The sequence below is a fragment of the Pleurodeles waltl genome, chromosome 10 (assembly GCF_031143425.1).
Source record: "Pleurodeles waltl isolate 20211129_DDA chromosome 10, aPleWal1.hap1.20221129, whole genome shotgun sequence".
NCBI lineage: Eukaryota > Metazoa > Chordata > Amphibia > Caudata > Salamandridae > Pleurodeles > Pleurodeles waltl.
The window spans coordinates 984544381-984563892 of NC_090449.1; the positions used below are offsets into that span (position 1 = coordinate 984544381).

Here is a 19512-nt window from a genome sequence, read left to right on the forward strand (position 1 = left end):
CTACCGGGACTGCAAACTATGGGTCTGTAACGTGCAGGTACCAATGCATTATTGCTCCTACCTGTTACATCCACGTACCCTCCTCCTAGCAACTAATAGCGGAGGCTTTCCAGAATTGGAATTCTTGTTGATGTCACTCAAGTCAGAGACCTCAGCCAATCACTGTCAGTCATCCCAGGCCTTAAATGGACTAGGAAGACATGTAAAATATCTCCATGTGACAGTACCTTCTTGAATAATCACTTAACCATCTGCCACCATCCTGTTCCTAATTGGGTAGGAAGGAACTGGCATGTCATAATATAGCCAAATGATAAACTGCAAGCACACTGGCTGATGTGACAACCCGCCATTCAAATTGAAACCCTAACATGTACATATAGTCTATGCCAATTTTGAAAGAAGAACGTTTAACAAATGTACAAATCTCCAAATGTATCCGTTTACATATTCAAATCCATTACATTGCCCACTCTAATATTTTTCTGTTTGTTCTTTTACTTATTCGTTGATCATGATATTCATATTAAAACATAATAATTATTGTTATCGACTCAATAATAATGTATATCCGTTCATCTTCCAGATGGAGGACACACAAATGGCGCAGGTGCCAACTCGTGCCATGGCATGTCCGTCAAGATAGTCCTGGGGCACAGGAAACCTGCGGAGCGGGACTACAAGCCAGAGGTAGGAGTACTTCATGGGGCACTTTGTTCAACGAGTAGGGTAAAAGACACAAAGTAAAATCGTTTTTGTTTGGAAAGTGAAGTGAACCCGTGCAAATGAAGCTTTCCACAAATATGATCCTAACTACCATTCACAGACAGCATTTTCTCAACACCACTTCATGCATGCATTAAGAGCACTGAGCAAACACACAGGGGTCAATATTATATTCAGTGAGATTGGGGTTCATTTCGAGCGCTGCATTTTCAACCAATACAAAGAGGTCAAGTGCATTTCGGTTATTCCGGCAATTCTTCAGAATGTGCGTGTTTTTTGCCTACACTGGTCATACTGACCTGGATGACACAGGGGCAGGTACCTATTTTTAATTAGTCACCCTCCCTTCAATACATGGTCTTAGGGGTCCCAAGAAAATTGAAATCTGCCCACAGAAAAATCAAGGCACAATTTTGCATTTTGCGTTTTGACTGTGCAAATATTGTTTACCATATATTTTAGTGCCGTTTTGTGACTTTAGCTATTCTTTTATTCACTAATCTGTGTTTTGTTCTTGCTCTATTACTTACCTGAAATCTTAATTACTCCTGGTCCTGTTGTCCTCATCTCATTTATTACTAGTGAGATAATCCTACCTCCCTGACAGAAAAAAAGAACAAGGAATTCTGAGAACCCTACCCTCCCACCCCCTTCCACTGGGAGTACATAAGGTGTACTTACCAAGCATTCCGTCTGAACTACTGATAACGCGTCCAGCCCTTATAAATTACCTGTACCTGGACACCTTGGAGGTCGGTGAATCTTTTAACCGAGTCGGGCTCTCCTCATCCTCAAATAATCGAGTCACTCAGATCAATAATCAATAACTATTGTAATCGGTAATCAATACTCAATTAATAGATCAACATAGCACATCAGAAATCAATAACAGTTGGTATTTCGACGCACCATGACCTTTCAGTCATGAATAACCACACCAGTTTATTAAAAGTTAGTGAATTTATTTCCCTATATTAACAAAGCTAGCACGATGTATATATGTCTCAAAAACAATTGATATATGTATATGAACATTACTAGCTGTCCATAACGGCGGAAGAAACGCAATCTACGTAAAATCTGAATAATGATACACTCTGTTATCGCAATGCAAATCACTAATATGACTAACTGTATTTGACTAATTGCATACATTGGTCAGCATAACAAGATTTCAATTTAGCATGATACATTGAATGAATACCTCGACTAACCTCTAATTAGCATCGGCATGTGGGGCTTCATGCAAAACGAATTTAGTCAACACAAATTTGGAAAACCTCTAACTAGGACCCTATCAAAATAGCAGTTGGTACCTAAAAGGAAAAACACAATGCATAATACATTTAACCTTTCATATTTACCAAATACATTCAGCATTCAAGAAAAGTCTTCGTCCTTCAGGTACCGGTTGGTCAGCATGGGGCAAATTTCAAAGGGGCAAAGTTAAGGGCAAGCTTCCTTGCAGCGGCAAGGAGAATGGGGCAAAGTTACTGCATGGGCAAGACGGGGCAAATCAAAGTTAAAGTCTCTAGGGTGAGAATTCTTAAAGTCTCTTTCTCTCAGATAGAGAAAAGGGCATCAGGATGTCGTCCAAAATGGAGCCTGGCATCAGGCTTCAAACTGGCATCGAGGAAAATGGCTGACTTCTCTTTGTCCGTTGGGTTTAAGTAAGAAACATTCCAAATTCTGCAGGGTCTTCCATTGGAGGGTTCATAGGTTGGCTTCAAATTGTCCAATGAAAATTGTCTTTTACTAGCGCTCATTTATGCATACACTGTCCTTGGAGCCTTGGAACACAAGTTGCAACATGGATTGCCAATTATTTTACTATCTGTACCTTCATTGTCCGCACCTGCAGAGACTGACCTTGTATCAAAGGGGATGAAACCGGCCTAGTACGAAACCTTGGAGATAAGTGTATCAGTCAGCTCTACTGGAAAAATACAACTTCAAGCAAGAATATATGTTTCATTAGTTCAAGGAAAAACCACGCAGTTAGAATTTGAAACCAGGCAACTAGGCCAAAGCCTGTACTAAATTTAAGCTAAGCAAAACAGTTTTCAAACAAGAAATCATGGCATACATTTGCAATTATGACGGATTACTACATTTTCAATACTTCATGATTAATAAAGCTCGTTTACAATGATGGCGAACTACCCCGAGGGCACAATTTCCCTCGTACATTATTTTCTTTACTAAAATCACACTTCATTATATGTTTTGATTACTCGATATGTATGAATATATGTCGGACCTTCTTTTTCTGCGTCATCAATCCCTCCTCTGATGACTAATTATGTCATCACATCAAATCTACCCACAAATTTTATTCCATTAAAATTCTGTATAGTAATTTGGCACTTCAGTCAATTCCCTTTTTCTTTTAGTCCCTTTTGATTTTTCTCTATATATTTCCACCATTTTGTTCTCTATTTTCTCTTCTCTTTTTCTTTTGTTCCTTGCTTTTAACATTTTGAAAGCTTTCCATGTTCCCCAAGAACCTAATAGACAAATTAATATTATTAATATTCCCTTTACTATTTTTAGTAACAATCCGTTCCAAACGTTGCTGAGCCAATTTCCCACAGAAGCAAATCCTTTTCCAACTTTCTCCCAAACTCCGGGTTCTTTCAATTCCTTTAAATCTACACTTTCTTTAGTTAAATTTGTAAGCATCGTTCTAATTTTCCCACTGCTGTCTGGTATATATGTACAACAGTGACGTGTACCAAGCATTTTGCAAACGCCGCCATCCTTTGCTAAAAGAATGTCTAAGGCAAGCCGATTTTGAAGAGTCATAGCTCTTTCTGCAGCAAGTTCAGCATCCATCAGGATTATAGCTCCTGAAAACTTTGTCAGCATGTTATCCACAATAGTAGACAACTTTCGTATTTTGATTGAATTCAATATGACTCCTACTGAAGGAATCAATGCTCCAAATATATCTCCTACCACACCAGAAGCTGTCTCCCTTTTCTGAACATGATGTGATTCAGACAGCCTTGGAAATTTCTTTAAGTCGTCTAGTTGGTAAACCTTTGGGAACACTATTCCCAAATAACACCTCCCATACCATCCTTTAGGAAGACGATAATAGGCGTTGAGTCCACAAATATAATATATTCCAGGAATAACTGGGTCTTGTCCATTCAGCATGAACGTCCACTTAGGTTTAAATGCATACGTATGTTTGCATTCACTCGTTCCCACAAAAACTGTGTCATAATATGATTCAGCTCTATATATACAAAATCTCCCTACGTGCAATGTATCTAAAGCTATTTTCCCTTGTGTCTTTATTGCAGCAAAAGCATAATTATCTACAGATGTTCTTTCGTGTAATTCCCTCTCTAATTTCTCCTTCATTTCATTCTTCCTATCGTCAGTGCGGTCTAAAAAATCTATTTCTACTGGTGAAAGCAAGCATGTAAGGTTCTCTCTATGTGCGTGAGCTGTGTGAAAAGGTGACATCGGTTCGAAGAATTCCCTCATTAATTTGGCATAATAATCTCTAGCTATTTTACTTAGGTGCCCTATTATGGGGACATATGCAAAAGTAACATCATAATTAGTGTAGAAATAATGAATGTCCTTTTGACCATAAAATCTGGAAGCTATTATACTACATGTAATTCCATACGTAAGAGGCATGCTGTGATACGTTACCCCTTCCACTACTGAGGTAGGTATTTGTGTACACACATAACAATCTTTCGCATCCATGGTCTCAACATACTCACTCAGTAAGCGATAGAAAACGTTAGATGAAAGTTCCTTCTTATCATGCAAGTGTCTCACGTCTTGCTCGAGTCTCTTCAGAGGTGTTAGTTCAGTAACGATAATAGGTTTAGAAGTAGAAGCATCATTCATCTCACTCTCATTTTTACCATGCATTCCAAGAACTATTGCTACAATGATTAGTACGCATGCGGTTATTAGACCGATACACATGTATTTACAACACTTCATCTTACGCCCCTGTGTAGTGAAGCTGGTCATGATCTGTATAGAATCAGAAAGTTGAAGACACTTTATCAAAGCGTATTTGCAGGTATTTACAAAGCTGAACGAGTTCAATGTTCACACAGTTTTCTTTAGCAGCTTAGTCTCTTATCAGTTAGCAGCGTTGTCTCAAAATCGGTTTCAAAGTCAATCAAGTTAGCAATGTCTTAGCCGGTTGAAAAGTCAATCAAGTGATCAATGTCTTCAATCAACAGAGTCCATAAAGTTTTTATTTCCAAAATGAAGTTCTGCCTCTTCGTTCTCAAGACTGATGGATACGAATTCGTCTGACCAATCGTTATTGGCTACGTATGCCCACTCCGGACCGGAATACCTCCTGCTCGGTATCATTTTCTTTTCAATTTTGCATCTCTCTTTGATTCTTTCTCACTGGTACTTTCCTCTTTGGCCAAGTCCTTTTCTTCACTTGGTGTTGGTACTACGACAGACACTTCCTTTCTTTTCTCTTTCACTCTTGGCCCTTCACTGTCGTTCAATGTTTCTCTAGTTCTTAATTTTACTGGCGATATGCTTGGTCTTCTTTTTGCATAGTGTCCACCTGATGGACCTGCAATCTCTTCTGAAGGAGTTTGAGCAGTTTCGTTCTGTTCTGCCTTGTCCCGTCCTTCTGGGGAGTCAATCAGGTTTTCCTTTTCTTTTTCTGTATCGTCTGCTTCTGGAAGAACCCTCCTCTGATCAGGCTCTCCTGCTTCTTCACCTGTTTCGAGCCCTTTGTCACCGTTACTTTCTTCAGGCTCTTTGTCACTTTCAGCTGCTTCAGGCTCTTTGTTACCTTCCGCTGCTTCGTCGCTTTCTGAGGCTCCTCCTTGGTCTTCCCCAAGTGAATCAGTTGCTTCGTCCTCAGAGAATATTTCTCCCTCCTCTATTTCTGCCTGTTCGCTTCTAGTTCTTTTTCGCTCTGTCTCAGCGCTTGGTACTTTGTTATCAGGTACTGGCAACTTCAGCGCTTCAACTTCCTCGTCTGTGGGACACAATACCCTCTTTGTGTGACTGGCGTGAATCCAGTTGGGAACTCCTGCACACTTCACAGCGGTGGTAGTCGTCAAAATCACTTGAAAAGGTCCTTTCCAACGGGGTTCCAAACACGACTTCCTCACGTGCTTCTTTATCACGACCCAGTCACCTGCTTTCAGGGCGTGTCCTGGACCTTGGATCGGTGGCAAGGTGGTTGCCTCCACCTGGTGAGAGAAAGAGCGAACCACATCAGCTAGACCTTTGCAGTAGTCTAACACCATATCATCTGTAATATTCAAAAGCGCATTTGCAGGAACTGCTGGAAGTCTCATAGCTCTGCCCATGAGAATCTCGTGTGGGGACAGTCCAGTCTTTCTGTCAGGGGTGTTTCTCATTGACATTAGTACCAAAGGCAATGTGTCAGGCCATTTCAAGTTTGTTGATGCGCATATTTTCGCCATTCTTGATTTCAATGTGCCATTCATTTGCTCCACTAGACCTGATGCTTCAGGGCGGTAGCTACAATGCAGCTTTTGCTCAATGTTCAGTGCTGCACAAAGCAATTTTATTACTTCGTTATTGAAGTGATTTCCCCTATCTGATTCTAAAGAGATCGGGAATCCAAAACGTGGTATTAGCTCTCTCAAGAGTAGTTTTGCAACTGTGAGACTGTCATTCCTGCGTGTAGGGTATGCTTCGATCCAGTGACTAAAAATGCACACAACCACCAAAACATACTTCAAGCCTCCATGCACAGGCATCTCAATGAAGTCCATTTGCATCCTGCTGAATGGACCCCCTGCTCTTCCAATGTGGCTCAAATTTACTACAGTTCCCTTCCCTGTGTTCATTTGTTGGCAAATTACGCAACGGTGGCAAACTGCTTCAGCAACTTGACGGAATTTGGGGTTAAACCAATCAGTTTTAAACAATCTAATCATGGCATCCCTCCCAAGATGAGCTTGTCCATGGTAAAACCTGGCTATCTGTGTCAAAAGGCTGTTTGAAGAATGAATTTCCCTTCACTTGAAACCCATAATTCATCTAGTCTCTTTACACATTGTGATTTGGTCCACGAGAGTTTCTCATCCTCACTGACATCATTCTGTAAGGATTTCAATTTGTCCATCGTATCTACCACCTTTAGAGCAAAGATTTCGCTTGGTTCGAATTCTGGTTCACTTATCAAATTCCATTCATCCCTAAGCAATATAAAGTTCAATGCGCAAAACCTTGCGACTTGATCCGCATATCCATTTCCCAGAGAAACATAGGGGGTCATTCTGACCTTGGCGGTCCATGACCGGCATGGCGGAGGGCGGCGGAAGCACCGCCAACAGGCTGGCGGTGCTTCCTGGGCGATTCTGACCACGGCGGTAAAGCCGCGGTCAGAAAAGGGGAGCCGGCGGTTTCCCGCCGGTTTCCCGCTGGCCCAGGGAATCCGCCATGGCGGCGCTGCTTGCAGCACCGCCATGGGGATTCCGAGCGCCTTCCCGCCAGCCTGTTTCTGGCGGTGTCCACCGCCGGAACCAGGATGGTGGGAACGGCTGCCGTGGGGCCCCTGGGGGCCCCTGCACTGCCCATGCCACTGGCATGGGCAGTGCAGGGCAGTGAAAATCGCGACGGGTTCCACTGCACCCGTCGCACCCCTTCAACTCCGCCGGCTCCATTCCGACCCGGCTTCATTGTTGAAGGGGCTGTCCCGCTGGGCCGGCCGGCGGTCTTCTGGCGGTCACCCGCCGGGCCAGCAGGAAAGCCGGAATGCCCGCCGCGGTCTTTTGACCGCAGAGCGGTCTTTCGGCGGGAACCGCTTGGCGGGCGGCGACCGCCGCGGTCAGAATGACCGCCATAGTCTTGTCCCTTCGAGTGTGCGCTGCATTTTACCACTGCTACTTCTCCTGGTAGTTGGATGGCATGTAACAATTCTCTTATTCTTTCACCATTTTTCACTGGTGATCCTGAAGAGTTCATGAAGCCTCTCTGTGACCACAATTGTCCGAAATCATGCACTATTCCAAACCCGTACTGGCTGTCAGTGTAAATGGTAAGTTTCATTAATGCAGAGAGTTGGCAAGCTCTAGTAAGGGCTACCAATTCTGCTACCTGTGCAGAGTAAACTCCTTGAAGCCAAGATGCTTCCAAAACACCTGTTACTATACATACAGCGTACCCTGCTTTCAATATACCCAGTGCATCTCTTAAACATGAACCATCAACAAAAATAATTTGATCATTTTCTTCCAGTCGGGTATCTTTGATATCAGGTCTTGGTTTGGTGCAAAATTCAGTCACTTGAAGACAGTCGTGCTCGATGTCTTCAGCGTTCTCAATTTCATCATTTTCACTGGGAAACAAGGTTGCTGGATTCAACGTAGTGCACCTTTTCAGCTGCACATTAGGTGATCCCAGAATTATTGTTTCGTACCTTGTGAGTCTAGCACCAGTCATGTGCTGTGTTCGGGAACGTGTCAAAAGTATCTTGACTGAGTGAGGGACCATGACTGTTAAAGGGTGTCCCATCACTATTCCTTCACTCTGAGTGAGGCTGATAGCAACTGCGGCTACGGCGCGCAAGCACCCTGGCAGTGCTGCTGCGACCGGATCCAAAGTAGCTGAAAAATATGCTACTGGTCTGTTTACGCCACCATGGGCTTGGGTCAAGACAGACAGGGAACATGCATCACGTTCATGACAAACAATGTGAAAGGCTTTGTGTAGTCAGGCATACCTAAAGCTGGAGCCCTACACATGTATTCTTTCAATTCAATAAAAGCATCCATCTCCTCTCCTTTCAGTTCAATTTCATCCAATGCATCCTTCTGGGTCAGTTTCAGTAGAGGTTTTGCTAGAGTTGAGAAGTTGGGAATCCATTGGCGACAGTAGCTCACCATTCCCAAAAACTTCCTCACCTCCCTCCTCGTCTTTGGGGGACTCATTTGAAGTACACTTGTTATTCTTTCCTTCATTATTCTCCGTGACCCTTTCTCTATTTGGTGACCCAAATATTTCACTTTCTTCTGACAGAACTGTAATTTCGAAGGAGACACCTTGTGTCCATTCCTTCCCAAATGGTTCAATAGGGCAATGGTGTCGGCTGTGCAGTCACTTTCTGTCTTGGATGCAATCAGTAAGTCGTCAATGTACTGTACTAGGGTTGACTCGAATGGCAACTCCAATGCTTCCAAATCTTTCTTTAGAATCTGATTGAAAATTGACGGTGACTCTGAAAACCATTGTGGAATTCGACACCAACTGTAAACTCTGTCTAAGAATTTGAAACAAAAGAGAAATTGGCTGTCCTCATGAAGAGGCACCAAAAAGAATGCTTGTGACAAGTCGATGACTGAGAACCACTCAGCATCACAAGGGACTTGAAACATTATCACAGCTGGATTTGGTACTACAGGGCAACATTTTATTATTATGTCATTTATTTTCCTCAAGTCCTGAACAATTCGGACCTTTCCACTTGGCTTTATTAGTCCCATAATTGGTGAATTACATGGACTGCTTAACATTTCTTTCAGTACTCCCTGTTTTACAAACTCATCAATGAGTTGGGCGACTTTCATGAGGGTGTCTTGTGCCATATGGTACTGTGGGGTCTGGGGAAAGGATACATTGGGTTTTATAGTCACTTTCACTGGTTCCACTCCTTTCACCAATCCCACCTCTTTTCCTGTCATATCCCACACTTCTTTTCCGACTGTTTCCTGTAACTCAGCAGGAATATCTGCTTCAGTGATCATCGGATAAAGGGTAATCATGGCATATTCTTCATCGACAGTCTCCATCTCATCCCCTTCTACACTGTCCTCTTCTTCCCCATCACTGCTCGTCTGAATTCTAATTCCATCGTTCGAACACATAATCGAACATCCCAATTTGCACAATAGGTCTCTCCCTAACAGTGATATCGGGCTTGAGTCACATACCACAAAATTATGTGTCCCTTGATAGTTACCAATTCTGACTTGTACTGGATCTGTGATTGGGTTCGTCAGGTACCTGTTTGCTACTCCCACTACTTGAACTGTCCTCCCTGAAAGTGGCAAATTTGGCACTTCAATGCTCCTAACAGTGGAACGTGTAGCTCCTGTGTCAACCAAGAATGAAACGCGATGACCCATAACTCTTCCCTCCACATACGGACCCTTTTGATCAACTTCCAAAGATGCTGCAAGCACACAATTTCCCTCCTCATCTGAACTTCCACTCTCCCATACATCGTTTATTCCATTCTCGCTGTGTAGTGGGAATTGGTGTACTGTGTCATTTTGACTCATTCCCTGACCCGTGACCTGTTGAGGAAGCATTGCTTGCTGCTGATTCATTGGTAAAAAGGGTATTTGCATTTGCTGATTAGGTACCATAGGAAACTGCTGTTGCATTGGCTGCAATTGTGTCATTTGCACACAGGGCATTTGCACCTGTTGCGGTTGCATGGGTTGTAAACCCTGCATCTGGTTTATATTGTTTTGGAAATTTGGGTTTGGACCTCTCAGTTTCGGTCCTCTCATAGTCTGGAATGCATTGACATCATTGTTTTGCTGACCTACACCTTCCTGCACCATCATTGGGCACTCCCGTTTCCAATGCCCGACGATTCCGCAAGTGTGACATGGCATCACCTTCTTCATTGCCTGTATACCATTTGGAACCATAATGGTATTCAAATCAGGACCATTATTCACAAAACCTCCTCGGCCTCTGCCTCTCATCTGCGGCTGAAACATAGCGTTTCCCTGTTGCTGCTGCTGCGGCATCTGTTGCAAACCTTGTAAACCCGTCTGAGCTGCTCTAAGCTGCATCACCATCACCTTTTCTTTCAATCTTTTCTGCTTTGTCTCAATCTCATCACTGCAGTATTTTGCATAATTCAACACTTCATCGATCGACTTTGACTGCCAACAAATCAAATGTGACTTAATCATCTGGCTAATTTCGGGTCTCAGCCCTTCCACGAACCTGAACACAAAATGGAGCATGTCCTTTGGCTCAATTGTTTCCGTGCCACTGTAATTTTTAAACGCTTTCAACAACCTCTCATAATACGCGTGTATAGATTCTTTAACCTCTTGGGCGGTCCTGTCAATCCTTTGCCAATCCACATTTTTCGACCCAACCTTGGTTTTCAAGTGTTCGATCACCTTGTGGTACAAACTCATTACCGTAGGTGATGGCGCACCTGTGTCCCTATCTCTCTCTGGTTCACTCGTCGGCCAACCTACAGCCCTTTTACAATCTTCCCACAAATCTGCCGGAACCACAATTTCAAATAAAGTATTCAGGTCTTCCCAGAGACACTTCGCGAGTTTCACAAATCTATCTGTTTGTTGATACGACTCAATCGGCTTCTCTCTCAATTTGGGAAAGTCATCCGTAAAGGATTGAATATCGCACCAGTGCCATGGTACATGTACAAGTTTTCCCCCTGCTGTCTCTCTCATTGGTAACATAGTTATCAGATCGTCATTCTGTTGTTTTTTTTCATTCCGCTCTAGAGTATTTTCTTTCTTTTTGTCCTTTTTCTTAACCCATCTACTTTCTCACTTGTCTAAACATCTCCAGACCTGTGCACTCTGCAGTATCTCCTTAAGGTGTGTTTTCATCCCTGCGGATCTCATGTGTTCAAAATCTTTTGTCTCGAAGTCTAACCTGTAACTTCTGCTCAGGTGTTTAGTCTTACCTATATCGATCTCGTTTCTGTCTGCGATTTCTTGTAACTTCTTATGTATGTTGCTCACTTCTCTTGTAATCCTAGGGCACATGTATCTTAGTTCTTCCTCTGTGTATGATTCTAATCTGTTCAAACCCATTGTTCCCTCTACCAGTTCATCTGCCTCCATACCCAACCTTATTTTATTCAGGTATTCTTCTCCCTTCCCGCTAGATGTACTCTGTGGGGAGTTCAGGCTGTTGAACCATTGTGTTAACTGTTGCGCGTTCAGTCCCATCAGTGTAGCAGTTACATCAACTGCCACTGACGGTGTCTGTAATGTTTCAGTCTGTGAGGTTAACGGTACTAATAGTGGTGGATGTGACCTTACTACGGTTGACGGAGCACAAATAGGAATTGGACTAAATTCCGACAAGGACCCAGATCCATTTAGCAGTGCCGCTATCGGAGTTGTCTCTGGAGTGGTTTCTTTGCATCTTCTCCCTGTCCCATTCTGTATCATTAACCCCTGGTCGCTTGTGCTTGATTTTGCCTGTATGTACAGTGGTACTGGTGGACCTACAGTGATAGGCAGAGATATCGCGTCTGGATTCTGTCTGTTCCCCGAATTCTGTGGCATGTTAATCCCCACATTGTGGTTCATCATTGCTGGCATACCTAACTGGCTTTCTATTACTCGCACTTCTTGTGTCTGCTTTTGGGGCATCGAGAACTGTGTTGATTCAGCTTGAATCAATGTCGGTCTCTGATAGTTTTGTCCTCCCTGCGCCATTGAATCAGAAGTCATTCCCATGTTATGCTCATCACAACAGTGCCTTTGAACTTGTGGCTGATAGTTATCAGCAGGTTTCAGTGTCTGCACGTCTGGGTATATTCTCTGAATCTGTGGTATTAGTGGTGAGAAAGGCATGTCGGAGCTGCTCGGCCTCTGAGATATTCTCAAATTTGGTGTTACATTACCCTGTATTGGTTCTGGAGGGGCAGTACTAATGCTTGAGCCTTTTTCGCTCTCCACGTATGGTGGTGGGCGATCATTCAGCAATTGTATAATGAACTCCTCATCATCTGACTCGTCTCCCCTTTTTGAGCTTCTATTGTTCTCTCTATCTCTGGACTGACTCCTGTTTGTCTTATAGGTGGCTTTCCTTCCTTCCGTCTCCGCTTCATCGGTAATTGCTGGAAACAATTTAATTCCCTGCAATACGTCTGATCTCCAAACCTTTTGTGTGCTGTCCCATCTAGCATCCGCTAGTGTCTTTTCTACTTTTCTTATTCTGGTCTCGAACTTCTTTTGTTGTTGGTTTCTAGCTATTAGCTCCCAAATTGCTAGTGCCTCAAACTGTGCTGGTCTTGGAGGTACTTTCATGTCGTATAGCGCAAATCTCAGATTTTCTAAAACCCTTAGATTAAACGACCCGTGGATAGGGAACGCTACACTTCCATGTTTCTCTGTTAATTTGCACCATTGTTTTAACCAAAGACATGGCGCTACACCCTTTTCTTCAATGACAATGTAAGCTGGTGTACCCTCAGGCGGTGTTTCTTCTCCTACATTTGCTTTAATATAAACATCTCCCCTCATGGCACTCTTAAATGCTTTGAAAAATTTCATCTTTCCGTCTTTTGTTTTTCTAAAATATGTAATCAATAAGTGACTTTAATTCCCGGAATACTCTTCGCTTGCCTTTCCCCTTCCAATTGCGCTTCACGGACTGCGTCCAATCCGTGCGTGACCCTTCTCACCAACCGACCTATCCCAGCGCGGCTCCTAGTGACGTCACACCCACACACTGCGGCTGACAAAGTCCCGCGGCTTGTCCTCTTTTCATTCGGCTTCACTCATAAACTAATTTCTGCAATATAACGCGAGCACTTAACCAAAAGAATAAAACAGATCTGTCGGTTTACTACATTAAAGGTAATACAATCGCTTCAGAAACCTTAGGGATTTTTCACTAGCCTCGGCAGTTATTCCATCTTTCTCGGTTTCCCACTTACACAAGCAAAATTTGACCCGCAAACTTTACTCTCAACTGATCAATGAACTATTCTAGTGCACTTTAGAATTCGTCAAATCTCAAAGTCGAAGTTTTCTTTCACTCTGCAACATTCATACCGACTTGTTGACCACGCCCGATCAACCTATTAAACCTGAACAGATCACAACATCAAACAAGTGTCACATACACTTTTCAACATACTCCGGAGTCTCTTGACCTCGCAGGGCCCGTCTCAACATCAACAACCACGTGGAGAATTTTTTTCTGCTCAAAGCGCTACACACACGTGAAGTTCGGTGACTTCCCTACTCTCACACTTTTAGAGTAACACTCCTCTAATATCTTTTAACCCCCCTTAAAATCCTCACAAACTTCTCAATTAATCTGTGGCGATAAGCTGTGCAAGCGCGAAACCCTAACTTCACTCATACCGTCACTAGAAATGCTGAGACCATTCTCATACCTCCATGTTCCTCATTCGCAAGCTCTGAGATTCCGGTAAAGTCATTGGGGACTTAGGGCATCATCATCTCTCCAACTTGTTTTATCAAAGAAAATTCTAACTTGACTCTGTCTATTGTTCGGATGGGGTCCCAAAGGGCTAAACCATCAATCTCTGCTACCATCTACTGATAACGCGTCCAGCCCTTATAAATTACCTGTACCTGGACACGTTGGAGGTCAGTGAATCTTTTAACCGAGTCGGGCTCTCCTCATCCTCAAATAATCGAGTCACTCAGATCAATAATCAATAACTATTGTAATCGGTAATCAATACTCAATTAATAGATCAACATAGCACATCAGAAATCAATAACAGTTGGTATTTCGACGCACCATGACCTTTCAGTCATGAATAACCACACCAGTTTATTAAAAGTTAGTGAATTTATTTCCCTATATTAACAAAGCTAGCACGATGTATATATGTCTCAAAAACAATTGATATATGTATATGAACATTACTAGCTGTCCATAACGGCGGAAGAAACGCAATCTACGTAAAATCTGAATAATGATACACTCTGTTATCGCAATGCAAATCACTAATATGACTAACTGTATTTGACTAATTGCATACATTGGTCAGCATAACAAGATTTCAATTTAGCATGATACATTGAATGAATACCTCGACTAACCTCTAATTAGCATCGGCATGTGGGGCTTCATGCAAAATGAATTTAGTCAACACAAATTTGGAAAACTTCTAACTAGGACCCTATCAAAATAGCAGTTGGTACCTAAAAGGAAAAACACAATGCATAATACATTTATCCTTTCATATTTACCAAATACAATCAGCATTCAAGAAAAGTCTTCGTCCTTCAGGTACCGGTTGGTCAGCATGGGGCAAATTTCAAAGGGGCAAAGTTAAGGGCAAGCTTCCTTGCAGCGGCAAGGAGAATGGGGCAAAGTTACTGCATGGGCAAGACGGGGCAAATCAAAGTTAAAGTCTCTAGGGTGATAATTCTTAAAGTCTCTTTCTCTCAGATAGAGAAAAGGGCATCAGGATGTCGTCCAAAATGGAGTCTGGCATCAGGCTTCAAACTGGCATCGAGGAAAATGGCTGACTTCTCTTTGTCCGGTGGGTTTAAGTAAGAAACATTCCAAATTCTGCAGGGTCTTCCATTGGAGGGTTCATAGGTTGGCTTCAAATTGTCCAATGAAAATTGTCTTTTACTAGCGCTCATTTATGCATACACTGTCCTTGGAGCCTTGGAACACAAGTTGTAACATGGTTTGCCAATTATTTTACTATCTGTACCTTCATTGTCCGCACCTGCAGAGACTGACCTTGTATCAAAGGGGATGAAACCGGCCTAGTACGAAACCTTGGAGATAAGTGTATCAGTCAGCTCTACTGGAAAAATACAACTTCAAGCAAGAATATATGTTTCATTAGTTCAAGGAAAAAACACGCAGTTAGAATTTGAAACCAGGCAACTAGGCCAAAGCCTGTACTAAATTTAAGCTAAGCAAAACAGTTTTCAAACAAGAAATCATGGCATACATTTGCAATTATGATGGATTACTACATTTTCAATACTTCATGATTAATAAAGCTCGTTTACAATGATGGCGAACTACCCCGAGGGCACAATTTCCCTCGTACATTATTTTCTTTACTAAAATCACACTTCATTATATGTTTTGATTACTCGATATGTATGAATATATGTCGGACCTTCTTTTTCTGCGTCATCACTACCAACCCCACCGAAGAAGGCCAGACGTACAGGAGGGAGGGTCATAATGAATAGGACGAGGACAACAGGACCAGGAGTAATGAAGATTACCTGTAAGTAATAGAGCATTACCCCCAGGTCCCTCCTGTCCTCGTCCCATTTATTGCTATTGAGCATACCCAAGCCAACAAACCGGCCTTCAGAGACCAACCAGCCCCAGGAAAGAGGCCACCCCAGAAACAAGGAAAAGCAGCCCTGCATAGGGTAACCACAGACAGTCCAGAAACCAGTGAGGAGGACAACAACAAGGAAACATCATAGCCAACAAGCCGGGCCGAACCTCCAACAGGGGCAGGGAAATACAAGTGACAAAGAGAAGCCCAAAACAGTGACCAAACAGCCAAGAGGGAACCAATCAAAAAACTCTGAGACAAGGGCCACCAGGATCACAAAACAACCCAGGAGAACCCCGACCAGATGGAATGGAGAACGCCACAACAGGGGCACTCAAAGGAACCACAAAAACCCCAGCAGGGTGGAGCTGGGACAAAAGAAGAGACACAAAAGAACGGAAAAGCTGAGCAAGGAAGTGAGACCCCCCCAGACGGAGCCAAAACTCCTCTCTGAAGCCCACCAGCCAATAGAAAAAAAGAAACAAAACCCCAGGCGGAAGCCAAGGCACCAAAGAAAGTAATGGAACACAAACTCCCATAAGTGAACAAGCCAAATAAACGGAGGACAGAAGAGAAACACTAAACCAGGCTCCGAAAGGAACCAACCCAATGGCAGGGAAACCCCAAGACCAGAGACAAGGGGGAACTGCTGAGAGGAGAAACCAGAAGCGGAACATACCAGGTGCACCACCAATGCGACCACACAGCAGGGCATCAGCAAAGACACCCATACCCCAGGGAGGGACCGGCGAAATACTGGAACCAGACACCAGGAAACCGGCACCCGAAAAACCAGCAGACAGCCTACACAAGCAGAGAGGCCAAAAGCGCAAGACCAAAGAGACCGCATGGAGGATGCAGAGCAGACACAGAGAGCACACAGGGTGAGCCCCAAGATAGGGGAACCCACGGCAAAAAGGAAAAGAAACAGCCAACCAAATGGCCAAGGGCAGCCCCCTAGGACCTGCCCACAGACAGCTAGCCCTTATCAGGGGAATCAGGTATAGGAAACAAGCACCCAACCAAGACTCCCCCCTAAAAACTCCTGCAAAGGCAGGGACACAGAGGAACAAGCAAGACAGCTGAATGGCACACCCAAAGCACAGAACCCAACTGAGCCAGGAAGGGAGCCAAAAAGAGGAGACACTACAGCCCCTGAACAAAGGGCCCAATATAAGACAACACCCAGGCCACAAAAACATAGAAAGACAGTAGAAAACAAAACAGACAGGCTGGTGACCCGCATCCCAGGTACGTACGAACGGCACCCAGAACCACTGTCCGAAAACAGCAGTCAGCCAACCACAACACCCAGGGCCCAAGATCCGATAATGGTCCAGCAGCATCTAGAGAACCGAGGCATGAGAGCAACTAAACTGCACCCACCGGCAGAAGACACCCTCACACCAAAGGGGGACCACAGACACAACCCCCACAACACATGAGGGAAAAAAGCCACAGAGACTGAACAGAGGCATCCGGAGGCAAATGTCAGGCCAGCAGACAGGGAAAACCAACACCCACAAGGTCAATCACCCTTTGACTGAAAAGCAGGACCCAACAACAGCTGCAATGGAGGAACACAGGAGGGAAGCCCCCATAAGGGAAAAGACCCAAAGAGAAAAGAGGGAGCAGACCCCAGCCAGCGAACCACCAGGCAACCAACCCCAATAAAGATACGAGGCCCAACCAACCACCCATCATCCAAACCCCCAGGCAACCCAAGGAGCCAAGGAGCCAAGGGAGAAAGAGAAAGCAACAAGAGGCCAGGAAGCAAGGTGCTGAAAGGAGCCACAAGGCTGTTAACCAGAACACATGCGGGTAAACAGCATGAAGAACCACCAGGACCCAGCCAGGAAAACAGAACGGAGACTCCCAAACCATGTAGAATGCACCCAAAACACGCCCAGAAGGGGAAGGCACACATGGCAAACCAGCAGGACCTACCAAAATCTTCTGCTCAAGCATCCATAGGGGACCAGCAGGGAAAAAAACGTGAGCTCCAAAAAACCAATGGACTGCACCAAGAAGCCGAAGCAGGGACTGAAGGATGAGAGGGGAAGTTGTGAGCACGTTCAAATACCTACCTATGCACCCTCTGTGGAAACCCTTGCCCGGGGCCCCCTGAGGAGGATCTGGCAGGCATGGGGGCACCTGGCATAACAACAGCCCATACCAGGGGGATGTCCCTGCCCGGGGTCCGCCAGAGAGGACCAGGTAGGTGCACGGGCACAGCAGAGGCCAAGAACTGCCACAGGGGTGAGAGGACTATGCTGTGGCCCCAACACTTCCACAAAACCAGAAGGAAAACCACAGAGGAACCTCACAACAAAATACTAACATAGGGCCTATTGATGCAGGAAACACATCTTAGAAGAGGATAAAACCTAGACGAGGACTTCAATTGTTGTAAAATTTAGGACATCTTGATTGGAATAAATCAATGATAGAAGAGATTGAAATGTGGAGTTTCTGGTAGCAGGAAAAGCTTAACAACGTATGCCTATAAAACAACATATCGAGTTAATGATGGGTAGCTGTGAAAAGCAGCATATTTTTCACCAAGGGGTTCTCATTGCCTTCTGCCACCCACCCTCCTACCCTCTAAACTTACCCTCTTCCTCCTGCTCACACTGAAAAATAACAGGCCTCCTACTATCCATTATCCACAATCTACTGCTTTTACCCTTCCCTTTCCAACCCAGCTTGAAATAGGTGGTGTCCTACCCACATCACACTCTCTTCAACCATCTCCCCACCCACCTGCAAAATTATAAAATTGAATTTCAAAGCTGTTCTGAACTGGCTCTCAGAGGATACCAATACAGCACCTGTTTTTATCTCTGCTCAATGGTGAGCATAGGGCACACAGCAATAAGTGAGGGAAGGGATGGCACAGAGGATACTTAGGATGCCTGACAGGAGTGCAGTCAATTTGTTTTATATTTGGGTGAATAGGTGCGAATTGGAGATAGAATGGTGTGGGCAGTTGGCAAGACACCTTGTAGGTTTTTTCAATTTGAGCAGGAGGGTGAGAGTAAATGAAAAGGGTGGTGAGTGGTTGTCATTTTGTTTTGCGACTCGCAATGTGCAAATGGCAAAATAAATCGCAAATTGCGAGTCGCAAAAAAAGGGTCTTATATTTGGCCCTAAGCACTCCCCCAATTGGACGTCCTTCATAGTTTCGAGTGTATCTTTTGAGTTTCCTACTGCTCAAAAGTTGGGCTGCCCTATGTCAGCAAATTGATATTTGGAATTAAAAATTAATTCATTCTAGGTTCCAGACACAAATACTCCACCACTGATACTGATCGGTTGACCATTTATGCCTGGGAGAAGGATGTTACTTTGTTTTTTTTTTAATGTATTCATACTCAAAGATTGATCCTGGCTAAATCTTATTTATTGTTTAACCATTTCTTAATTTAGTCAGAAGACCCTAAATTCCAATTGCAGGTGAATCAGGTTGAAAGTGATCAAAAGCGCCCGTCAGAATACTTGTTTTTTACATTGATCAGCTTTGGGGGGAAGTAAGATACAACATTTGAGACTGGGGATATGTTCAACGTGCATGGGCGTAAAAGCCTTGTGCTATTGTTACCTTTAGAGCGTTGGGAAAGACATCTTTCAGTAAAAGTCAAATAAATGAGGAAACCCACAGGAAATTATTTGCACGTAAGTTAACGAATATATGAACACGTTAATGACACGACCCCTGTCCATGTTTATCAAGAGATGTGAGGTTGAATGAGAAATCTGCC

At 43.8% G+C, this 19512-nt stretch overlaps 1 protein-coding gene across 1 annotated transcript in view; it reads left to right on the top strand.

The window, feature by feature from the left end:
* Positions 1 to 19512, top strand: part of THSD7A (thrombospondin type 1 domain containing 7A) — a 934571-nt gene that overhangs the window by 693583 nt on the left and 221476 nt on the right. The window contains exon 11 of the mRNA XM_069211831.1: positions 587 to 690. Coding sequence (XP_069067932.1) covers positions 587 to 690 — 104 coding nt within the window. The remainder of the gene's footprint in view (positions 1 to 586; positions 691 to 19512) is intronic.